Source organism: Dipodomys spectabilis, unplaced genomic scaffold (genome assembly GCF_019054845.1).
Source record: "Dipodomys spectabilis isolate Male_0828 unplaced genomic scaffold, ASM1905484v1 ptg000098l, whole genome shotgun sequence".
Lineage (NCBI taxonomy): Eukaryota > Metazoa > Chordata > Mammalia > Rodentia > Heteromyidae > Dipodomys > Dipodomys spectabilis.
In genome coordinates, this window is record NW_024870775.1 from 8235350 (window position 1) to 8259045 (window position 23696).

Sequence of the window (23696 nt, forward strand, 5' to 3'; positions counted from 1 at the left end):
ATCATTGCTAAATTACTCCATGTTCTTGACCACATATATGGTATATATATGCGCACATCTGAGGGAAGCTAGGAGGAGGACACAGAATCAGAGGGAGACAGGAAAATATCAACAGAGGGGCCCATCAGCTGCACTGGACATTGAGGAAAATGAACTAAGCAACTCAAAGGCAGAGATGGAGGGGAGGGAATGAGAGGGAAAGAGGGAACAGCTTACACTAAGCAAAAGGAAAGAAATGTAAATATCACCTGATGTGGAAGAAATAGTTGTAAAAGCTCATAGAATTCAAAAACTTTATAGACCACAATAATGACAATGTGCCTTGTGAAGGTTAAAATGTGTTTGTGACTTTAACTAAGTATCAATGTTCCACAACACTGTGAAATATGTGAAATTTATGTAATTACCTAATCTCAGTAAAAAAAAAAATAAGTTCTTAAAAAACACACACATACCACTTAGCCCTTGCTGCTTAGCCAGGGTCCTGTACTTCCACTGCCACATTTGTCAGATAAGAAAAATGAACAAAACGAGAACCTTCCTTGACACAAAAACCTGACTCTACCTTCGTTTTACTCTGAGCACTGTATGAGTTCTCTAGGACTTGAGAAACAAAACACTATGGCCTGGGAACTTCAACAACAGAAGTCACACTTCCCAGACCTGGGTGCTGCAAGTCCATGATGAAGGTACCAGCAGTCTTGCTCCTCCTGGGGCCTCTGACCTGGCTTTTTTGATAGCCACCTCACAATCTGCTCTTGGCCCAAATATCCTTTGTTTTTGGTACCAGTACTAGGGCTTCAACTGAGAGCCTCGGTTCTGTTCCTTAGCCTTTTCACTCAAGGTTGGTGCTTTACTGTTTGAGCCACCGTTGCTGGGTGCCAGTGACTCATACCTGTAATCCTAACTTCTCAGGAGGCTGAGATCTGAGGACTGCAGTTTAAATTCAGCCTGGGCAATAAAGTCCGTGAAATTCTCATCTCCAAAACCCACCAGAAAACCAGAAGTGGCGCTGTGGCTCAAGTGGTAGAGTGCTCACCTTGAGCTGAAGAGTGCAGGGACAGTACCCAGGGCCGAGTTCAAGCCCCATCACTGACAAAAAAAGAAACCTAAACCTACTTGAGCCACCACTCCACCTCCAGCTTCTTGCTAGTTAAGTGGAGTTAAGAATCTCACAGATTTTCCTGTCTAGGATTGCTATGAACTGTGATCCTTTTATCTCGCCTCCTCAGTAGCTAGGATTACAGGCATGAGCCACAGGGCTCCAGTCACAAATTCTTACTTAACATCTCCTTACAAGCTATCTACTCTGAGTTTCTTTTTTTTTCTTTTTTTTTTTTGTCGGTAGTGGGGCTTGAACTCTGGGCCTGGGCACTGTCCCTGTGCTCTTCAGCTCAAGGCAAATGCTCTACCGCTTGAACCACAGCACCACTTCTGGTTTTCTAGTGGTTTATTGGAGATAAGAGTCTCACATGGACTTTCCTGCCCAGGCTGTCTTTGAACCGTGATCTTCAGATCTCCGCCTCCTGAGTAGCTAGGATTACAGGCACGAGCCACTAGTGCCCGGCCCCTGTGAGTTTCTTATACACTCAACCTTAAGTCAGTCCTGCTTCCCTTGCCCTATTTGTTATGCCTTATAAGAAGGAATGGGAAAATGAGGCAGAGCACTAAACTCTTAAAAGCACATGTTGGCAAGCAGCATGCGGAGCCAGAAAGGGCCCACAGTGTGCTGGGGCAGAAGAGCAGCCCAGAACACGGGGACAGATCACACCGTACTTGTCACCATGGTGACCTAGGAAGCTGTCCCTACTCATAAGCAATTCTCAAGGTCATCAGCCCAGCTGTTCTCCCACTCACAGGAAGTGACATCATCCCACACTGAAACCTCAGAATGAGGTCACCCAAAAGAAACTGCTTTCTCTCCGTCTACTCAAAAAAGGTCTGTGTAGCCAGGTCCTGGTGGCTCACACCTGTAATCCTACCTACTTAGGAGGCTGAGATCTGAGAATCATGGTTCAAAGCCAACCCGGACAGGAAAGTCTGTGAGAATCTTATCTTCAATTAATCACCAGAAAACCAGAAGTGGAGCTGTGGTTCAAGTAGTAGAGCCCTAGACTTAAGCTGAAGAGCTCAGGGACAGCGCCCAGGCCCAGAGTTCAAGCCCCATGACCCCCACAAAAAAACTGTGTACTACTTCTCTGAAGACCCTAGCCAGGATGAGATGACACAGGAGGGATGCTATATGGAGGCAGGTTTGGCTGACATCAACAAGATGGCTGTATTGTGGGCATCTGTACACTAAACCCTGAATGTATGGCATGCTTAGGCTCTGGAATGACACAGACCCACTTCCCCAGGATTTTCTCACCACAGCTGTGTGGGGAAGCTGTGCTGTCTTCCCATACAACTGCCCTCTGTGATCAAAGAACTGGGTGGCCTCTTGCACAGCAGCTCTGGATCCACACCACTGAGCCAATATCATGTCCACACTGCCACTCATCCAGAGGATGGGAGAGCAGCCTTATCTTGAATTACAGAAAGACAATCCTAAAGATACTGTGATCCAAAAGAAGGAAGTGCTAATCCTCATGTGCCCACAATAAAAGTCCTACAAGCAATAAGGAGAGCAACAGAACAGGGGTCTCCTACTGTGAAACCCACCAGTCAATAACCCACCTAGTTCACCCACTCACTCAACCGACATTTCTGAAGCATCTTTTCTAGGTCAGAAACTGTGAAATGAGATCCTACATCACAGCCTCTGTCCTCTCATAAGAAGCAGCAGATGTCTCACACTATGAGCAGCACTAAGCAAGAGAAGGTCTGGCAGGGACACTCAGGAACACAGTAATGATGGGGCAATGAATTCTAGAACTTATCTGGTGCTAACCAAGTGCTAAGCACTATTCTAAACTAATCCAGTCCTAAGGCTGCCCTTGGAACCAGGAACCCACATACAGTGAAGACAGATCGCAGAGTCACTTATCCAAGTGCACAGCCCCTGACAGGGCAGGGCGGGAGCTGGCAGGGCAGATGCCAGGGCTGGAAGCAGATGTAAGGTAGAGAGGAGGGTAAACAGTCAAGAAGGAAGCTTCAGTGTTTAGTCCCTTGATCTTGAACATGAGTAGAACTTCAAGAATCACCTGACACTTGAGAAATTCTCTTAGCAACCAACACAAACAGATAAAAATTTTTTAAAAAAAAAAAGAACTTGGAACAAACAGAAGTGCAAAGGGTAGAAGTAAAAACAAAATTAAGGCAACTACTTTATATTTTCAAAATTAAGAATTCCTACATTCATACAAGGTAGGGGAGCCAAGCATGGATGAGTATCCATGTTGATGATGGGATAAATCGAGACTGCTACCAATGCAAAACTTGATAACTCTTCAGAAGGTAGAACTGTAAAAAGCTGAAGTTTCTGGAGGTTTCTAGGAGCCTCAAAGAAAGAAGAGATCAGATGGCCTCTGTCTGACCTCTAACAGGCAGCACAAAGACCACCATTACAAGCCTGAACAGGGTCCAGAAGTCTGGAAAGACCAGCCAAATATACCCAGAGACTGCAGTTCCTTCAGAGGAACATGGATGGACACATGACAGAGACAGAAAAACTACAAAGCAGTAACAAAGGCCAAGGAAACAAAAGATAGCAAAGAAACCTCACCACCACACTCTACAGCCAGCTACGAATATTGACAGTCATAAGAACAAATAGTGTGTAAAAGTAACCCCCAAAACTGAGGAACTGCTAAGAAGGGAAGCATGCACACATAGGCACATGTGGACATATGCAACCTAGAAACAGTAGCCTAAATGTCACTTCAGGGAGTGACATGGCTGAAACGGCTGCAGGGTACCAGGCAGTAAGATGAGGGGCACAGGATGGGCCAGGGGCTCACTATTTCTATTGTTAATGCAAGAGCTGCTTTTGCTGGGCCCAGGAATGAACTAAAAACAAGAGAAAAGTTTGGCATCTCTGCCTCCATTTTTTATGTCTTTGCGCTAAGTCGTTTTCTCTGCAGTCACTTTATTATCACCTTGGGTTCCAGCAAGGTCAGAACTGATCAATAAAAACTTTATGACAAAGGACCAAGACTACCCCTAAGGAACAGCACAGTCTCTCAGGACTGTGACTTGGTTACAACTACTTCCTTCTCCGGATTCCTGTACAATACAGACTGAAATAATGTTCAACCAGGCCATACTTTGACGGGGACTATTTTAACTAAGCATACCTTTTTACTCTCACTCCTCCCCCACTCAAATTCTCCTTTGATGGCTGAGGATGGACTGAAATGCTGTCTTGCCATGGCATGTCCATGCCCTTCACCATGTCTGTTTATTTGGCAGAGAGAAGCAAGTGACCACACCTGACATGTGGAACTGCTGGAGCAAGGAGCCTGGGGCCTAAAACTCTACTTTCATTAAGTTCCTGGAAAACCAACTTTGAAACTACATTCATTATTTGATAAATATTGTAATTTACCAAATAGATAAAAGGGTAAGAAAAAAAGTGCCAACGAGACAGAAAACAATACTTAAGGGATGGGACAAAGAAAGAGCTGGACAGAAGACAGAATGAGGCAAGGCCAGCAGGAAATGCACCTCAAGCTTTAAAAATGTGATAGAATACAGTCATCGGCAACCAAGAGCCATAAAAATGATTGCATGTTTAAAAACACTATTCCTAATAACTTATATTGCCAAAAAATATAGGATAAAGCCATGTAGAAACCAGAATTGCACATGCTGAGAGGAAGGGTCCAGGAGGGAGGCACTGAGAGCCAGGCAGCTGCTGCCAACTCAAGTCCAGAAGGCAGGCAGAGCTGAGACAGGCAGAGCTGCTATTGGAGGGAGGAAGGATATGATCAGGGCACTGGTCTTTAGGGGCTGAGACAGAGGAGGAGGAAAATGGCTCCAAATGTGCTTCTAGCAGGAACATCCCCTTTTTCTGCCAATGAGCACTATTCTTGGGATCCACAGCAGCCAATAAATTCACATAAGTCTCCAGACACCCCCTTAAGAGCATACAGAAAACCAGGTCCCAGTGGCTTATGCTTGTAATCCTAACTACTCAGGAGGCTAAGATCCGAGGATAGTGGTTCAAAAGACAGAGAGAAAGTCCAAGAAATTTTAATCTCCAATTAATACCAAAAAGCTGGAAGTGGAGTTGTGGGCTCAAGTAGTACAGCACCAGCCTTGAGCAAAAAAGCTAAGGGACAGTTGTCCAAGCTCTGGGTTCAAACCCCAGTACTGGTACCAAAAAATAAAAAGCATAGAAGTGATACTGTTGGGAATATTCCATGTTGACAAATGAAGGTTTATAAGGAGATTATATTTATTAAGTCTTATTACTCTTAAAATTAAATATTAAATGGTGCAACTTTAGACTGAAATTCAAGATTTGTGTTCCTACAATTAAAAAAAGAAAAAGAAATTTGAGTTCTTGTGAGCCTAATTACAAAACCCAGCATTTTAGTTTCCTAATTTTTTTTTTTTGGGGGGGGGGGGTCCGGTCGTGGGGCCTGAACTCTGGGCCTGGGCGCTGTCCCTCAGCTCTTCAGCTCAAGGCTAGCACTCTACCACTTGAGCCACAGTGCCACTTCCGGCTTTTTTCTTATGTGGTGCTGAGGAATCGAACCCAGGGCCTCGAGCACGCAACGCAAGTGCTCTACCACTGAGCCACCTTCCCAGCCCCAGTTTCCTAATTTTTAATATGGACTTTCCTTTAGTTCTTTAAGAATAAGCTTTATGACAGCTTAAGATTTCACTCAGTACTTTCAGGTAGTAAATAGAAGTCAACAGGAAAGGTGCAGGCCTGGAGGTCTGCTCCTTAAAGCAGCAGGCCATGGCCCTGCAGAACAAGGTGAGGGGTGGGGTGCTGTCAGGGCCCCTCCCATACAGGCACAAACTAGTTGGCCTTCTGGGCTGAATGAAGGTGAGACTTTGTGTCCTGCCTGGCTCCTCCTCCATCTGCAGATATTTCAGCTCTAAAACTCTAAAGACAGGGGTTTCTAGCTCCAAAATATTCTGAGTCTTTCGAGGGCCCAGATGGGTAATATAGATGACCAGATCATTTTATCAGAGTCAACTGTATGGTATTTCCTGATAGAAAAGGCAGTTAAATTACAGATTTCTGGATTGCACTGCCGTGGCAGTCCAGTGGCGGTATTCCCAGGAACTATTTTAGTAAGTTTGTTATTTCTGAGTGCCTTACTAGTAATCAGTGCAGGGTGCATGTTTTAATAACAGTCTGATGTCAAAGTCAGGCGAGGCTCTACTTAGGAGCTGGCAGGCTGCATCCTGGAAAGAGCAGATGCTGCCTAGAGAGACTCGTTTGGAGCGGCCAGGCTGCTCATGTAGAATAGGGGAAGGCTTTCCTCCACAGGCTTACTGTACTCAGAGATCGGAAGAGTCCATGATGTGTAAGCTGTTAAGCTTACATCCACCAGCTAACTCTTTCCCTGTGTTGCTCAAGCTGGTCTCAAGTGATCCTCCTTCTGACTCAGCCTCAGTGGATGGGACTATAAGCACACACCACTGCAACTAGCCTTAGCAGCTAATATGAGAGCTGACTGACTGATTGAATCCCTTCAATTTGGCAATAAAATGTATCAGTTTTGGTTGAATGTGTGAAATGAATGCAGACCCATCCTTCTTTATTTTGTAAGTGCAAGGTGTCTTACAGATATCCTTAACTGTAAGTAAAAGTTGCAACTATACCATGTTGACTTTGAATCTTCTCTTCAATATAGCAAAAACAGGAAGCTATTTTGGAATGGACTTTGAATATGAACCCTACAGGGGAAGTCAGAAAGCTTTAAAAAAATTGAATTGTAACGGTTTCATTTAAATAAAAACAACTGCGATTGGGTGCCAATGGCTCATGCCTGTAATCCTAGCTAGTCAGGTGGCTGAGATCTAAGGATCAAAGTTCAAAGCCAGCCCAGGCAAGAAAAGTCCATAAGACTCTTATTCCCAATTAACCACCAAAACGCTGAAGTGAAGCTGTGGTTCAAGTGGTAGAGCACTAGCCTTAAGCAAAAAAGCTCAGGGATAATGCCTAAGCCCTGAGTTCAAGCCCCAGGACCAGCACAAAAATAAAAACAAACCCAAAAACGACTCTCCAAATGTGGTAGTGCATGCCTGTAATCCCAGCACTGAGAAGGATTATGAGAACCTTTACTATCTTGCACACACACACACACACATACATACACACACACACACACACAGAGGAGAAGAAGGGAGAAGAGAAGGTAGAGGAGGTAGAGGAGGTAGTGGAGGAGGAGGAGGAGGAAGAAAGAAGAAGAAGCCTGCAACCACAAAAATCACTCTCCTGGATGCTTGTAACTAAATTCTCTCACACCAGGTATATATGTTGCTAAAAATGAAGACAGTGTGAGTGTGTGAGTACATGATGTTCTTGATCAAAGCCAACCATTTGTATAATCATCATATGGTACTTCCAGAGTTCATTTTCTTCAGCTCATTATAAGAATATTTTGTACAGATCAACACATCCACAGCAAATATATCAAAATCTAACTAGCTTTAAAAAAAACTTAACAGAAAAACACGGAACTAGGCCACAAATCCTAAGCTAAGCCAAAATAAATCAGCTTAGAAAAATACATTTTTTTTTTTAAAGCAAGCTGTTAGCCATATACTGGGAAAACAAGAAGAGCCTGCGAGTCTGCACAGATGTGGAGCTTACTGTGGGTGTGGCAGGAGTAAGAAGTTACTGTGTGTCACCTGCCAGTCAGCTGCCACTGCCCCCAAGTGGCAGCAGGCAGGTGCCTGGCACATCTCCACCACAAGACTCTCAGTCCTTAGTGTGGACAACTGACAGGTTACCAGCTCCCAAGTTTTACAGATTATTTATACAGGGCAGGTATAGGATATACAGAGGCTAGTATTTATGTCAACCTCCAGAGAAGAGGCAAAAGAGGGAGGGAAGAAGGGAGGAAGGCAGGTAAGTGGGTGGGGGGAAATAGCTTGGTGATACTGTGCTCACCCAGTATGCACAAAACTCTGGGTTCCATTTCCAGAGCATCAGAAACAGACGGGAGCTCCTGAAAGCTAGGAGCTCTTTGCAAGGCAGCATTCCAGCACTCAGTTCACTTCCATTCACAAAGCTCTGCAGAAGTTGTCCATTAGAAGTGGTCAGAAAACACAGAAATCATCCAGGTGCAGGTGGCTCACACCTGTAATCCTAGCTACTCAGGAGGCTGAGATCTGAGAATCTCGGTTCAAAGCCAGCCCAGGCAGGAAAGTCTATGAGGCTCTTATCTCCAACAAACCACCAGAAAACTGGAAGTGGCGCTGTGGCTCAAGTGGTAGAGCGCTTGGCTTTAGTGAAGAGCTCAGGGACAGTGCCCAGACCCAGAGATCAAGCCCCATGACCGGCCAGAAAAAAGAAAAAAGAGAAAACACAGAAATCTTGTCAGACTTTGGGTGCTGGTATTGCTTCCAATTTTAAATTACAAAGAAGTTTTTCTTCAATCTTAGCTACACAAATCCAACTTCTATTCTTTGTGTCAGGAAGGATCTCAAGTGCAGATTTCCAGGCCAGACTCCAGAACTCTGATTCAGGACCCTCCATACCTGCTTTCCCAGAGTTTACCTAGGTGATACTGAAAGAAGCAATCCTCTCACCCCAAGCAATGACAACTCAGTTGACCTGGGGCAGGGACTCACATCAAAAAAGGACTAGGATAGTAGGTAGAGTACAGGGAGAGCAAGATTTAAAATTGTTGGTGCTGGGTACAGGTGAAATGTGAGTTTACCATCTTATTTATTTCTGTGTATTTCTTACTTTTTTCATAAATAAAAATTAAAACAGCAGGCACAGTGGCTCATGCCTGTAATCTTAGCTAGTAGGGAGGCAGGATCTTGGTTCAAAGTCAAGCCAGGACAAAAAGTTCACTCATCTCAAAAGAAAAACTGGGTTTTGTGTACATACTTACCATCCCATCTATGAGAGAGACATAAAGTAGGAGAATAACAGTCTAGGCTAGCCTAGGCAAGAAGAGCCTACCTGAAAGATAACTAAAGCTTTTTAAAAAGGGCTGGATATGAGGCTCAAATGTTAAAAGTACCTGCCTAGCACATGAGCCCGAGTTTAAACTTGAGTATTGCCAAGAAAGAAAAAAAGGAAAAAGGGAAAAGGAAAGGAAAGGAAAACGGGGGGAAACTCTGGAAACAGTTGGAAGTAAGATTCCAGTCCCCTGCATCCTTGAAGAGTACCTTCAACTTTGACCAGTTAAAGAAGTAGTCTAGGGCTGGGAAGGTGGCTCAGTGGTAGAGCGCTTGCCTTGCATGCCTGAGGCCCTGAGTTCGATTCCTCAGCACCACATAAGCAAAAAGAAAAAAGCCGGAAGTGGCGCTGTGGCTCAAGTGGTAGAGTGCTAGCCTTGAGCTGAAGAGCTGAGGGATAGCGCACAGGCCCAGAGTTCAGACCCCAAGACTGGACCCCAAAAAAAAAAAAAAAGAAGTAGTCTACAATCCCTCTCAATGATTTCCAAGGTTGAGACCTCCTAAAATAATCTTACTAACTATAAAGAGGGCTCCCTCACATTCTTAGGGATTAGACTGCTCTAAGGGAAAACCCAACCTACTTTTCATCTAATCTACTGCTCTAAAAGGAAAAATGTGATCCTGCCACTATTCTTACAATGTGGTTAGTACACAAACATAGTTATTTACTGTATTTATGGTGGTGTTCACAGTTTAAGCGCCAGGAATAAAACAGGGGTAGAGTCCTTTGCAACTTGTCTGTCTAGGTGGTCCTCCCCCTACCTAAAGATTAGTTCAAGGAACTAAAGATCAAAACTCTACCAAAAGTATGCCAGGAGCATACAGTACCCTGAATTCAGTTTCTCAAATCATTCGCTAACCAAAGGAGAAACATACGGTTCCAAGGCTGGGGTATAGAATACATAAGAATACCATGTGCTCTTTAAATGCCAGAAAGGAAAGAAGTACTGCTATTTAAACATGTGTGAAGAAATAAAAATGAATCCCCTCATAATTAATGTAAACCAATAAAAAAAAATTCAGCCAGGCGCAGGTGGCTCAATCCTGTAATCCTAGCCACTCAGGAGGCTGAGATCTGAGGATCGTGGCTCAAAGCCAGCTGGGGCAGGAAAGACCCTGAGACTCTTATCTCCAATAAACCACTCAGAAAACCAGAAGTGGCGCTGTGGCTCAAGTGGTAGTGCACTAGCCTTGAGCTGAAGTGCTGAGGGACAGTGCTCAAGCCCAGAGTTCAAACCCCATGACCGACAAAAAAAAAATTTTCAATGGAAAAAGGGTGGTGGTAGATGGGGCAATGACTCACAATCATAATCCTAGCTACACAGAAAGCAGAGACTAGGAAGATTGAAGCCATGCTAGGAGAAAGTTGTGGACATGTCTGCCATGGAGCTAGAAGAATAATCTCCATCTAAGTGACCTGGGTAAAAATACTAGACCTTGTGCAAAAATGACCAACACAAGAGGGTCTGGGACATGTGTGGCTCAAGTAGTAGAGCTCCTACCTAGCAAGCATAACACTGAGTTCAACCCCCTTCCCCCTCATTAAAAAAAAAAAAAAAGAGTGAGAGGGAGGGGTTATGTAAGGAAAGAACTCCTAATGTCCAAGGCTGAAACAATTTGAACAAAATAAATAATGTGGTATTGGGTTATCACCCACACAAACCTAGAGATAAACAGTGACCTGGACGCAAACATCAGGAACTGAATGGCATAGAGTAGTCAAGTGTCCTCCACAGAGGAAGTCCAAATCATTCCAGAGTTTGAGCTGGGAAGAGCAAGAAAACAAATACTGTGGGGAACCCAGACAGCTGATCACTGACAGGTCAGCAGCATGGCTTGCTGAACCTACTCTCATCCCCTCTTAAGGACTCACAGCAGCAGCACTGCAAACACCAGAAAAGCTGACGACAATGTCAGAAAGTACAGGTGAAGGTGAGGTGGCTGCGTGCAAGCAAACAATGGGTATGAGGAATTTCTACCTCGTCTGATCACATGCTATAATGACATTTTCCTTCCTCCTTTCCATTCGGTGTACATTATTTATTCACACAAACCATGAACATGTGAGTGTACTAATATGTTCTATACCTTAGAAGTTTCACCTGGCACACAATGCAACATCTCACATCTTGTTTCACAGGTTCAAACAAGAAGTTCATTAGAGTAGGCATCACAAAGGGCTAGGCCAGAACACACGGCTCAGGAGAAAGTCAGGTCTATAAAGAAGTTTTTTGTGTTTGGTTTTTTGGGGGAGTTTGGGCTTCAACTGAGGCCCTGGGCACTTTCCTTGAGCTCTTTAGCTCAAGGCTAGCTCTCTACCATTTGAACCACAGCTCCCACTTGAGCCATAGCTCCACTTCTGGCTTTTTGGTGGTTAATTGGAGATGAGTCACATGAACTTTCCACCCTGGCTGGCTTCAAATCTCAATCCTCAACTCTGAACCTCCTGAGTAGCTAGGATTACAGGTGTGAGTCACCGGCACCCAGCACTGTAAATAAGTTTTTATTTAACAACAAAAAAGATAGCTATAGTGTAATCCCAGCTACTTGGGAGGCAGAGGTTGGGAGGATTGTGATTAGAGGTTGCCCATGAAAAAAATACAAGATCCTACCTGAAATATTAGGGTTGGGGATATTGCTCAAGCTAACTAGAAAGCTTAGGTAGAAAATGAGGGGGTTTTTTTGTTTTTGTTTTTAAGGGGAGGGAGGCTTGGGAATGTGGCCTAGTGGTAGAGTGCTTGCCAAGCATGCATGAGGCCCTGGGTTTGATTCCTCAGTACCACATAAACAGAAAAAGCTGGAAGTGGCACTGTGGTTCAAGTGGTAGAGTGCTAGCCTTGAGCAAATGAAGCTCAGGAACAATGCCCAGGCCCTGAGTTCCAGCTCTAGGACTGTCAAAAAAATAAAATAAAATAAAAAGATAAAGAGACACCCCCCCCCCCCCAGCACTCAAAGGACAGGCATCTGCAAACAGGAAGAACACATGCAGAGCTGTAAGATGGGAAACTGCACAGATTATGTTACAAACTATAAACTGATCAATTTAGCTCTTAAGAAAGTATCATGGGAGGGCTAGGAAGGTGGCTCAGTGGTAGAGCGCTTGCCTTGCATGCCTGAGGCCCTGGGTTCGTTCCTCAGCACCACATAAGCAAAAAAAGAAAAAAATCCAGAAGTGGCGCTGTGGCTCAAGTGGTAGAGTGCTAGCCTTGAGATGAAGAGCTGAGGGACAGAGCCCAGGCCCAGAGTTCAGGCCCCACGACCGGACTCAAAAAAAAAAAAAAAGAAAGTATCATGGGAGGGTGTTGGGGGGAGGGAAAGTGGGAGAAAAGAGAGGGGGATAACTGTTTAATAAGAGATGTACTCATTATGTTACTTATAACAACACTTTTACAACTGGTTTCAGCTTAGGAAAAAAAAAAAAAAAGGAATCATGCCCTGGCATGGTGAAGTGCCATAGTCCCAGCACTTAAGAGCCAGATGAAAACTTGGGGGGATTCAGGGCCAGCCTGGGCTACACAGCAAGACCTTGTCTCAAAAAATGGATGGAGGGGAGGGAAGGAGGGGGGAAAGAGGGAAAGCTACCATCCACAGAAGATGCTAAGAGAAAGAAGGAAGGAGATGGGATGCACCACCCTGGCCAAACTGAGGTCAGAGGAAAGCCAGAGGCTACAAGGACCACAGCGCCAGTCCTGGCACATCTATCTGGATCAATGTCTCCTTAAGTGTTAAAAAATAAGCACAAATTAGGGGTTGGGAAGGTGGCTCAGTGGTAGAGCGCTTGCCTTGCATGCATGAGGCCCTGGGTTCGATTCCCCAGCACCACGTAAGCACAAAGAAAAAAAGCCAGAAGTGGCGCTGTGGCTCAAGTGGTAGAGCACTCGCCTTGAGCTGAAGAGCTGAGGGACAGTGCCCAGGCCCAGAGTTCAGGCCCCACGACGGGACCCAAAAAAAAAAAGCATAAATTATATAGTAAAATGCAACGTCTGCCCCACTGTGGGGAATAAATGCTAGAATGTACCCTAGAAGCTTGGGAGAGCAAGAATGGCTGGCACAGAGGGGCAAGGAGGAGGACGGGGCCTGAGACACAGGGCATTCACAGTTCTCACTTTTGCCACTTGAACCACAATGAAATCAATGAGTTCTGGACTGCTGCACTGTGCTAACCTTTGCTAAAACAATTGTTTTTTTCAACACTGCGGTCATTTTTCTGATACACATGATTTCTGTGGCAAATGACTATAATGGTAAGACACAATTTCCAGGTAATCACTTGCCACGATTTAAAAATATATAGCTTCAAAAGTGAACTGTGGCTCAAGTGGTTTAAAGCTCTAGCCTTGAACAAAAAAAAGCTCAGGGCCAGCCCTCAGGCCCTGACTTCAAACCCCACAACTGCCACAAAAATAAAATACATTGCTTCAATATTCCCTGGTGCTTTAAATATGCTAACTTCCTATGAAGAGCAAGAGAGAAGCTGAGGATGGAATCTTAACCTGAAAGACAGTCCAGGTGAGGAAAGTATGCCCACTTCTTCCTAGAGTACTCTTCCCTTCTGACAGCAGGTCTGAGAGTAGACCAACAGACTGCACAAATAGCTAGAGACAATCCTGTCCTAAAAGCTATCATTAACCCCTGGGCTGACCACACTGCCTGGGAAATACTGCACACAGGTACACACCTGTGCGGGGATCAAGGAAGGTTGGATTGTTCCTGGTTTCTTTAAGTAAATTAAAACCAGCACTGCTCACTTGCAAGAGCTTTAGTCATCTTGAAGCTTAAAAACAGGTTTATTATATAAAAGCAGACTAATTTAGATCATCCTAAAAATTTCTAGCATAGTTCCCAACATCAGGAATGTAAAGAAGTAATGACACCAGCTTATCTATCATATTTAACTCTACCAGATTTCTTTCTTTCTATAGGGTCCATTCACCGTATAGCCAGTTATTTTGAGGTCAGAGGTGGTGGCACCCACCAGTAATCCACCACCTGAGAGTCTGAGGCAAGAGGATCTTGGGTTCCGGGCCAGTGTGAGCTACAACAGTGAGACTCCAGTCTCAAAAAAAAAAAATCAAAATTAGCCAGGTGCAGGTGGCTCATGCCTGCAATCCTAGCTACTCAGGAGGCTGATATCTGAGGACCATGGTTCAAAGCCAGCCCGTGCAGGAAAGTCCATGAGACTCATCTCTAATTAACCACCAGAAAACTGGAAGTGGTCCTGTGGCTCAAGTGGCAGAGCACTCGTCTTGAGCTGAAGAGCTCAGAGACAGCATCCAGGCCCAGAGTTCAAGCCCCACAACCAACCAAAAACAAAAACAAAAAAATCAAAATTAAAGACAAATTCTTTTGAGCAACAAGGCCTTTTTTTTTTTTTTGGTCTGTTTTCATTTGGTTTTGTTGTGCTCTCAGAACCATGGTTTAAACTCAGGGCCTTGCCCTTGCTTACCTTGCTTGCTTGGCTGGTATCCTACTACTTGAACCATGCCTTCAGTCCTGCTTTTCTGCTGGTTATTTTAGAGATGGAGTCCCCTAGACTTTTGTACTCAGGCTGAAGATCTCAAATCGAGATCCTCCAGATCTCAGCCTCCATTTTATGTGTGAGTTATGGGCACCTGGCCAAGCCTTTTCAAATCCAGTAAATTCTAAACATTCCATGTTAAACAGCTAACACTTCTGAATCTCTTCTTTGAAGTCATACCACTTGGAATGGGGTCAATCCTATGACAACTACTGAAACGACAGATAACAGAAGCAATGAAGAAAAGGTACATTACCAAGTCCATAACAAAGCACCAGCATACTGCCCCTCAGCCTCAGCGCCCTTCACACAGACATCATCATTCTTTTTCACAGGAGAGTCCTAAGACCAGGTCCTAACACCCAGGGCCTAACTCCAGAGCCCAGGTTTTTTCTAGGACATCATATCCTTACTCTGGCTCGTGGGTTTTACTCTCAAGTGGACTGACAAGTTAAGATTCTTTTTCTATGTCCCTCTACAAGGACCTTTTTTTTTTTGGATGAGTCCTTTAAGTGTTTCAGAACTCTGGACATCCTGTTTACATGACAATGTCTTTTTTATTATATGTACAACTGTTATCTAAGGGACACAGCCCACAGGGCACAAGAGGGCTCAAGGACTCTCCAAACCTCAAGAGAATTCCACTAACAGTCAGCACACTGCTATCAGCAAACAGTAGATTTGGTAACTTCAATGCCTATCAGCTACAAAGCTGGACAGACTTCCTATTTCTGAGAAGATGAGCATATTTTTTATTTCATTTTTTTATTTCTCGGAAGTGATTAAAACAATGACAAAGATTCACACTTCAGAAAGGACTTCCTTTACTTCAGGAATCTTTTCATGATACAAGCTAAGTTTGTGTTTCATCAAAAATGAACACCCAGGTTTTCACAAGCTCATTTAATCAGTGGCTAGTCCCACCAGCTTTACAGCCTTGCATGAGGGCCTTTATCTGGAATCGCTGAAAGCTTCCTCTGTACTCCCTGACCTAATATGCTGGGAACAATACAAGTGGGTTGCACTGTCTAACCACTGTCCTAATATTAACCACCAAGTTGGGGTCAGAGGAATGCTTTCCCAACTACAAGAGTTCCTTTTCTTCCTGAATCCTCATTTATTGAATCCTGAGAATCTTTTCTAAATGAAAGACAATCTGACAGCTATGATCTGGAGAGATCTACCTGGTCATCTAGCAGTGTGTGAAAACACTGGAGTTCCACCTTCATGTAAGCTTCCTAGGGAAGCTAGCAAGGCATCGGTACATACAGCCACAGGGACTCTTGAGGCAGAAATAGGGGAGCTCAGGAAAAGAGGCACTCACAGGGATGGAAAGCCCCAAAACAAAGTTCAGCCAAGAAATACCTTCAGGCCCCACAAACAGACAAGGGTAATCCAAGTATTTACATAGCTTTATCATGACTCAACAGGTAAATAAATACCTTTTCAATTCCAAATCTAGAAATGACTCTAGGTGCCAAAGACACCTTGAATAAATGAACTTCAATTTAAGAGTTAACTAGTTCACTTGTTTTGTTCCAACCTATTTCTGATCAGCATGCTTTTTCCCAAACATCATTACATCACCTGAACTTCAGAAAGAACCAGACCAAGGTGGCAAAAGACCCCATTGTAATGGTTCTACCCTTACATGGAAAGGGCCAACTCTATCTTTGAATGGTATGAAGCACAGACCCTAGACTATCAGACACTTGCAAGTTATGTTTTCTATGTACAAGGTTCTCCTATCTACCATATTTGTTCAAGAGAAGTACTTTCTTAACCAGCGAGCTCACTCATCAGGATTCTTGACTCTTCTTGACCTAAAATATTGTGGTTGAGAATCTATCCCAAGTACAAGATAAAGAACTTCTTTTGAAGGGAACATAGCTATGCTAATCCTAGGTACCTGGTTATGACTCATAGGCCAAACACCTAACCACAAACTTACTCTCCAACACTCCAAAAAGGACAGGAAAACCTGCACAAGTTGCTCTAAACCACCAAATGGCTTTATTTATGTCAAGACTTGATATTTCTATTCATGAATTCATTTGTCTGATTGTTTGGCTCTACATTATCCCAACAAAACTCTACTTTTTGTAATTCATGCCTTTATCAAATAGTAAAAGAAACAGAATTAAAAGCACAGGAGAAGTGTCCAGGAAGACATATTTCATAGGATCTTATAAAGAATCTATGTGTCAAAAAAAGTCAATTAAGTATAACATTTTCTAGAAACTTCTTCTATCCCCACCTTGTAATGAGGCTTGAACTCAGGACCTTTCTTTTTTTTGGGGGGTGGGGGAGTCCCATTGTGGGGCCTGAACTCTGGGCCTGGGCGCTGTCCCTCAGCTCTTCAGCTCAAGGCTAGCGCTCTACCACTTGAGCCACAGCACCACTTCCGGCTTTTTTCTTTTTGCTTTTGTGGTGCTGAGGAATTGAACCCTGGGCCTCAGGCAAGCAAGGCAAGCGCTCTACCACTGAGCCACCTTCCCAGCCCCTCAGGGCCTTTCTTGATCAAGGGTTATGCTCTACTATTTCAGCCACACCTCCAATCCAGCTATTTGCTAGTTACTGTGGAGGTGGAGTCTCCAAGGGTTTTCTGCATGGACTGGCTTCAAACCAAGATCCTCCAGGTCTCAGTCTACTTACTGAGGAGGGAGGATTACAGGCATGAGCCAAAGGCACTGATGCTCAGCTTCTTCAAGCTTCATGAAACCCCTTATACTCTTTATCATCCTATTCTAGCGCTAATTTACAAGTTCATTATTAATATCCTTAATTAGCAACATCACTACTTTTCCATCTAATTTTCTATAACTTTCCAGGTACTTTCTCTGACACCTCCTGAGCTGCCTATAAACTTCTGACACCACTCAATTACCTTTATTTACTGCATCAGAACATAGAATTCACCTAACAAATTGCCACCTAAGATAGTGGTGGGAATTCTGTGCTACATTCTAAGGCACAGAGATAACACTGAACACTCAACCAGGACGCACTCAATGGCATAATCTGGTGTTGTTCTGGAAGTCATTCCACCTAGCCATCACTGCAGATCTGTTTCAAAAATGTGGGAGGATGTGGGAGGCAATGCTTCCAATTATTCTACAATCACTCTTGACCTCAAGACTATTCCATTAAGTTATGAGAAGAGAGGCAAACTGGGACAATAACATAGAGGAGAATAAGACCTAGGTTTGGGTTTCAAAAAAGGTATTTGCTCTATTACCATAGGTAAATCATTTAAGTTCCAATGTCCCAATATCTTCAATTCCAAGATGAAGAAACTGGGTTTCCAGTTGCTCACACCTGTAATCCTAGCTACTTTAGGAAGCTGCGATCTGAGAATTACAGTTTAAAACCAGCCCAGGCAGGAAAGTCCATTTAAGACTCTTCTCTCTAACCAACAAAAAAGCAGGCAGCTATGTGTGGCTCAAGTGGTAGAGCACAAGCTTTTAAGGAACAAGTTAAGAAACACGTCACACCTAGGCCTTGAGTCCATGTCTCAGTACCAGCATGGACACACAAGAGGAGAAAGAAAAATTGGGTTTAGCCTTCTTAAAGTTTCTCCCAACTCTAAAGTTCTTGTAACTTATGCAATTTCAATCTCTCCCCTTTTCGAAGATAACCATCAGATAATAATGGCCAATTGGTATAATTTTTTTGTTTTTTTTTTTTTAAAGAACCCAACTTGAGATGTTTCCTGATGCTGAACTTTTATTTGGGAACAATAAACCCCAAATAAGAATGATATGGAAAAAATGTTAGAAGAGAAGTGGATGGAGGGAAATGAAAGGAAGAAAAAAGGAAAGAAGTCATTCAGTCACACACTAACAGTCAAACTAGCTCCTTAGGCCAGTTTGTCAAGTTACTCAGAGCATCCCTGGCTTCCTAAAACAGAAATATTTATGGTTGTTCCCTTCTCATTCCGAAAGATTCATTCCAAATAAAAAGTATAGCATCTAAAAAAATAATTTAAAACACCAATTTACAACTTCAGAGAAAGTGGCATGGAGAGCAGGAAAATTGCACAGCTCCCCAAAGTCATCTGCGTTGAAGTGTGTTTGAGACCCTAAGAAACAAGTCCTTATTCTACGATGTGAGAAATGCACAAGAAGCAGGTGACAGCTACAGCGTGAAAGCACAGCCACCACGAGAAGGAGATTGGCCAGGGACCCTCAGGCAACAGGTCCAGAGGTCGGTAGGTGATTCAGCCTCTGGCGAGGAGAGGGGGTGTTGGTCACTGCCACCTCGTCGGCTGCGCTCCCTCCAACCCCCGCGGCCTCGCCTCGCCCCCGCCCCCATCCCTATCCCACGCCCCTGCGGCACGAATCTTCCCGACCGCTCGCTCGCTCGCTCGCTCGCTTCCTCTCAGGCCCTCAGATCGCTCCAAGCCGAGAACACCATACACGGCCGGTCTCCCGTACCGCTGCCATCCCCGCCGCAGCAGCCCGGCAGCCCCGTCCCCGCCATAAGCTGGTCTCCGTCTCAGCCCTGTCCTCGAAGCCGGTCTCTGCCTCAGTCCTGTCCCCGCAGCCCGGTCCCCGCAGCCGGGTCCCTGCTTCAGCCCTGTCCCCGCAGCCCGGTCCCCGCAGCCGGGTCCCTGCTTCAGCCCTGTCCCCGCGGCCTGGTCCCTTTCCCAGCCCAGTCCCCGCAACCCGGTCCCTGCCTCAGCGCGGCACACGCAGCCCCGTCTCGCCTCAGCCCTGTCCCCGCGGCCCTGTCCCCGCCTCGGCTCCGTCCCCGCAGCCCCGTCCTCAACTCAGCCCGGACCCCGCAAATCCTGTCCCCGCCTCGGCCCGGGTCCCATCAGCCCAGTCCCCGCAACCCCGTTCCCGCCTCGGCCCAGTCTCCCACGGCCCCGTCCCCGCCTCAACCCGCTCCCCGCAGCCCCGTCCCCGCCTCAACCCGCTCCCCGCAGCCCCGTCCCCGCCTCAACCCGCTCCCCGCCGCTCACCTGCACCTGTTTGCGGAAGTGGCGCGGCCCCGGCCCGACCCCCGGCCAGGAGCAGCAGCAGCAGCAGCAGCGACCCCGGCGGTCCCGGCATGTCGCCTGGCGCGGCGCGGCCCCCGCGAGGCCGTCTCTCGGGTCGCCCTCCGGGGGTCCGTCCGTCCGCCAGTCGGTCCGTCCGCTGCCTCAGGGACTGCTCCGAGACACTCGGGGCTTCAGCCAAACCTCAGCCCGGCTCCTTCGGCCAAACCGCAGCCACCGCTCCGGCCACAGAAACCTCGTCATCCTTCCCGCCCGCCCGCCCGCCCGCGCGCCCGCGCCGCCGCTGTCGCCTCCGCTTCTCAACAGCAGCAACGGCAGCAAAGCTGCGGAGCCGCGGGCCCGGGCAGCCGCGCTCCCGCCGCCATGATGGGCCGCGTCACGTGACGTAGCAGGGAGGCGGGACGCTATGATAGACAGAGCGACTGTCCAACCGTCATTCCACAGCGGACCTGGCGGCCCCGCCCCTCGCCTGAGGAGGAGGCGAGGTGGCTGCCGGGTGCGCCCCCTGCAGACGGAGGAGTGCGTGGGCAGCGGGTAAGACAATTCTTTAACATTTTTAAATACAGGGAGATAGAAAGATCGCCCGTAATTTAACCTGATCTTTCTCAGGCTTTTATGCCACCAAGAAGTAGGCTTGTTTTCTCTTCTGACTTTTCGCGTGTGTGCGTGTGTGTGTGCGCATGAGCGGTGTGCACACCAGTCCTAGAGCTTGAACTCAGGGTCTGGGTGCTCTACCACTTGAGCCACACAGTTCCACATCTGACTTTTTGGTGATTAATTGGAGACAAGAGTCTCATGGACTTTTTTTTTTTTTGCCCCGGCTTTCTTCCAACCGTGATTTTCAAATCTCAGCCTCTTGAGTAGCTAGGATTATAGGCATGAGCCACTGGCACCTGGCTCTCTTCTGATTTAAACAGACAAAAATTGAATTGGATTCTCCTCTACTTAGGCTGACTGACCTACCTATTCTTTTCAGCCTTCAAAGAGCCTTGGGTTTGGTTTTTTTTTTTTTTTTAAATTTCAACTCAAGAACAAAATGCCTCTTCCCTCTTCACCCAGTGACTCAGCTCCTGAGCTCAAGCTGGTCTCTCTGCCAGACAGCCCTTCCAGTCCTCTCTTGTCCAACTGGCACACTCTTCTTTTTATCTGTCAAGACACATCTGAAATATGACTTCACCAAGGAAAGTTCTTCATCCATGGCCAGGACCAGGACTCTCATCCAGCGCCCCACCCTGGACCTAGACCTACTGTGATCCCACGTGCCATGTGATGGGGACTGGAAGATCCTTGAGGACCAGTAACTGCTTCCCTTGGGATTCCCCAGAGCTTTCACAGGGCCGGACTTGGATTGGGTGTTGTCTAAAGGAAAGTTACCAGGTCTGGGCTTTGGGCTCAAGGGAGGAATAGCAACCAGGTAAGATGGAACTTGGGGAAATACCCAGCTTTTCTTTCCCTGTACTGCTGTTTGGGGGCTTGAACTCAGGACGAAGGTGCTACCCCTTAGCTTTTTTTGCTCAAGACAAGAGATCTACCACTTGACACACAGCTTCAACTTGGAGATCAGACTCTCACAAGGACTTCCCTGCTCAGGTTGCCTTTGAACTCCAATCCTCAGATCTTAGCCTCCTGAGTATCTAGGATTAAAGTTTTGAGCCATTGGCTCCCCACTACCCAGATTTTCCGTTAGATGGAATTTTCCTTATGTGACAACAGTAGAGCCTCCCCAATTCTCTAATCTTCCCCCCCCAAAAAAAAAAACCCAAAAAACAAATCCAGTGATCCAGCTGAGAACACACAGACAAGCTAGGGAACGTTTGTTGTATGATTGATTCAAGCTTTCAAACACGTACGAACAGCTTTTGACACTTAAAGAAAACATCCTTCACGTTTGGCCCATCTCAATAAGAAAGGAAAGCAAAGGTCTAGGAAGGAGCTACAGTTGCCCTGTTTGTGCTCCTGCTTCTATCAGGAAGCTCAGAGCTTGTGTTCAAGGAAGGGCGAGAACACTCAGACTTGACCTGAACTGAGATCAGCCCAGAGAAGAACCTGCCTCATAAGCTTTCTGGGAGTTAATCATAATCAGAACACACCACAACAACACGTCATTGTACAACACAAAGCAGGTTTTGTTATTATTTGAGAAAGCACCAAAGTTTTACACACACATACACACACACACACACACACACACACACACACACACAGAGCTTTTGCCAGGTGCATAGAACAGGGTTGAAAGTACACATTCCTCAGAAAGTGACTAATGGAAATCTTAGCAACCCCACCCCCCCTTTACCAGGCCTACTTTTGGCCAAGCTCTTCCTTAGAAGACTTCTAATTAGATATTTTTTAAAAAATAAAAACAAACAAAACACCTCTTGGCTTTGTGAAGGCTCAGAGGACTCGCAAGAGCCTTTAGCACCATTTGGGATTGGATCTCTGAGATTACAAACCATGCATGTTTCAATGTGTCTCTAGCTCTTGGCATTGTGTATGGTCTTTTCCAAATTTTCCTCCCTTCCAGCCAAACCATCACAAGGAAGACCCTAGGGGCGATATATGTCCTGCCAGCCAGCTCTGGCTGAGGTCTGCGTGCTGAATGAAGGATATAATTAGCTTAGTACAAGGAGATCTTCCCTGCTCTCTCCAATAGATACACTAGACATTTTTCAAGCTCTTGAATCCAATGGGGGCTTCTAGGAGGGTCCTGTTGATGAAGTGGTAGAGCAGGCTGGAAAGCCAAGTATGAACTCTAGGGATTTTGCATGCCAGCTCTGTTAAACACAAACATTACTAAAATTAAATTTTATAAAGAGAGATGTAGGGCTTACACCTGTAAACCTAGCCCTACAGAGGGTAGAAATTGGGAGGATTATGGCTTGAGGCCAGGCAAATCAAAAAGTTAATGATACCTCCTTCTCCCTCATCTCAACCAATAAAAGGTCAGGCATGGTGGTGCATGTCTGTTATCCCACCTGAACGGCAAGTGCAAATAGGATCTCAGTTCAGGAATAAACAAGAGACCCTTCACATCTCCCCCCCCCCAAAAAAAATAACCTAAGCAGACAGGGGAAGGAGATCTTTGACTACATTATTTAAAATACTCAGTTTTGTAGCTGGGCACCAGTGGCTAATACCTATAATTCTAGATACTCAAGAGACAAGAGATCTGAGGATTTCAGTTTGAAGCCAGCCTAGGCAGAAAAGTCTATGGGACTCTTTATTTGCAATTATTCACTGAAAAGCTAGAGGTAGAGTGTGTCTCAAGTGGTAAAGCACTAACCTTGAGCAAGAAAGCTAAAGGATAGTACATAGGACCTGAGTTCAAGCCTCACTACCAACACACACACACACACACACACACACACACACACACACAAATCTAGTTTTTTAAAACCATTACAAAACGCACAAACAGGAAAATATGTGTCTGTGAACAGGAGGAAAAAAAATCAGTCAATAAAAACTACAAAGACGGACATAGTGGACAAAGACTTTGAATCCTTGTTATAAATATGCTTCAAGCACTAAAAATTAGGTCTGGGAATGTGGCTTAATGGTAGAGTGATTGTCTAGCATGTAGGAAGCCCTGGGTTCGATTCCTCAGTACTACATAAACAGAAAAGCCAGAAGTGGTGTGTGGTTCAAGTGGTAGAGTGCTAGTTTTGAGCACAGAGAGGCTCAGGGTCAGTCCCAGGCCCCTGAGTTCAAGCCCCTGGATTGGCACAAAAAAATAAAAGAACTAAAAGTTAGTTAGAAGATAGGAAAGACTTCAGTAAATGAAAGACATCCCATGTTCATGGATTAGAAGACTTAAGGCAATACTTCCCAAATTTATCTATGGCTCTGACACAGTCCACATCAAAGCTTCATCGTGCTTCTTTTCAGAAATAGGGCACCAGTGGCTCGTGCCTATAATCCTCAGTTATGTCTGCCCGGGAGAGTAGCCCTCTTCCCCCACCCCTGGTAAAGGATAGCAGATAGCCTTACCAGAAATCACCTTCCCCAAACCCATAATTACTTGTAACTTTCAATCACCTGATTGTCAATCATCTGACTGGGAATCAGCAAAGGACCCCAAGCTCTGAGGTCACTTCCTGAACCACCTTAGTCATACTTCCTTCAGACAGTGAGAGA

General features: G+C 45.5%; 1 protein-coding gene across 2 annotated transcripts in view; it reads right to left on the bottom strand.

Moving 5' to 3' along the window:
• Window positions 1-19925, bottom strand: part of Lmtk2 (lemur tyrosine kinase 2) — an 82264-nt gene extending 62339 nt beyond the window's left edge. For both annotated transcript variants that reach the window (XR_006148473.1, XM_042687000.1), the window contains exon 1: window positions 19524-19925. Coding sequence is in view for 1 of the 2 variants with exons in the window: in XM_042687000.1 (XP_042542934.1) it covers window positions 19524-19614 (91 nt within the window). In the remaining variant the exon portion in view is untranslated. The remainder of the gene's footprint in view (window positions 1-19523) is intronic.
• Window positions 19926-23696: the final 3771 nt, after the last annotated feature.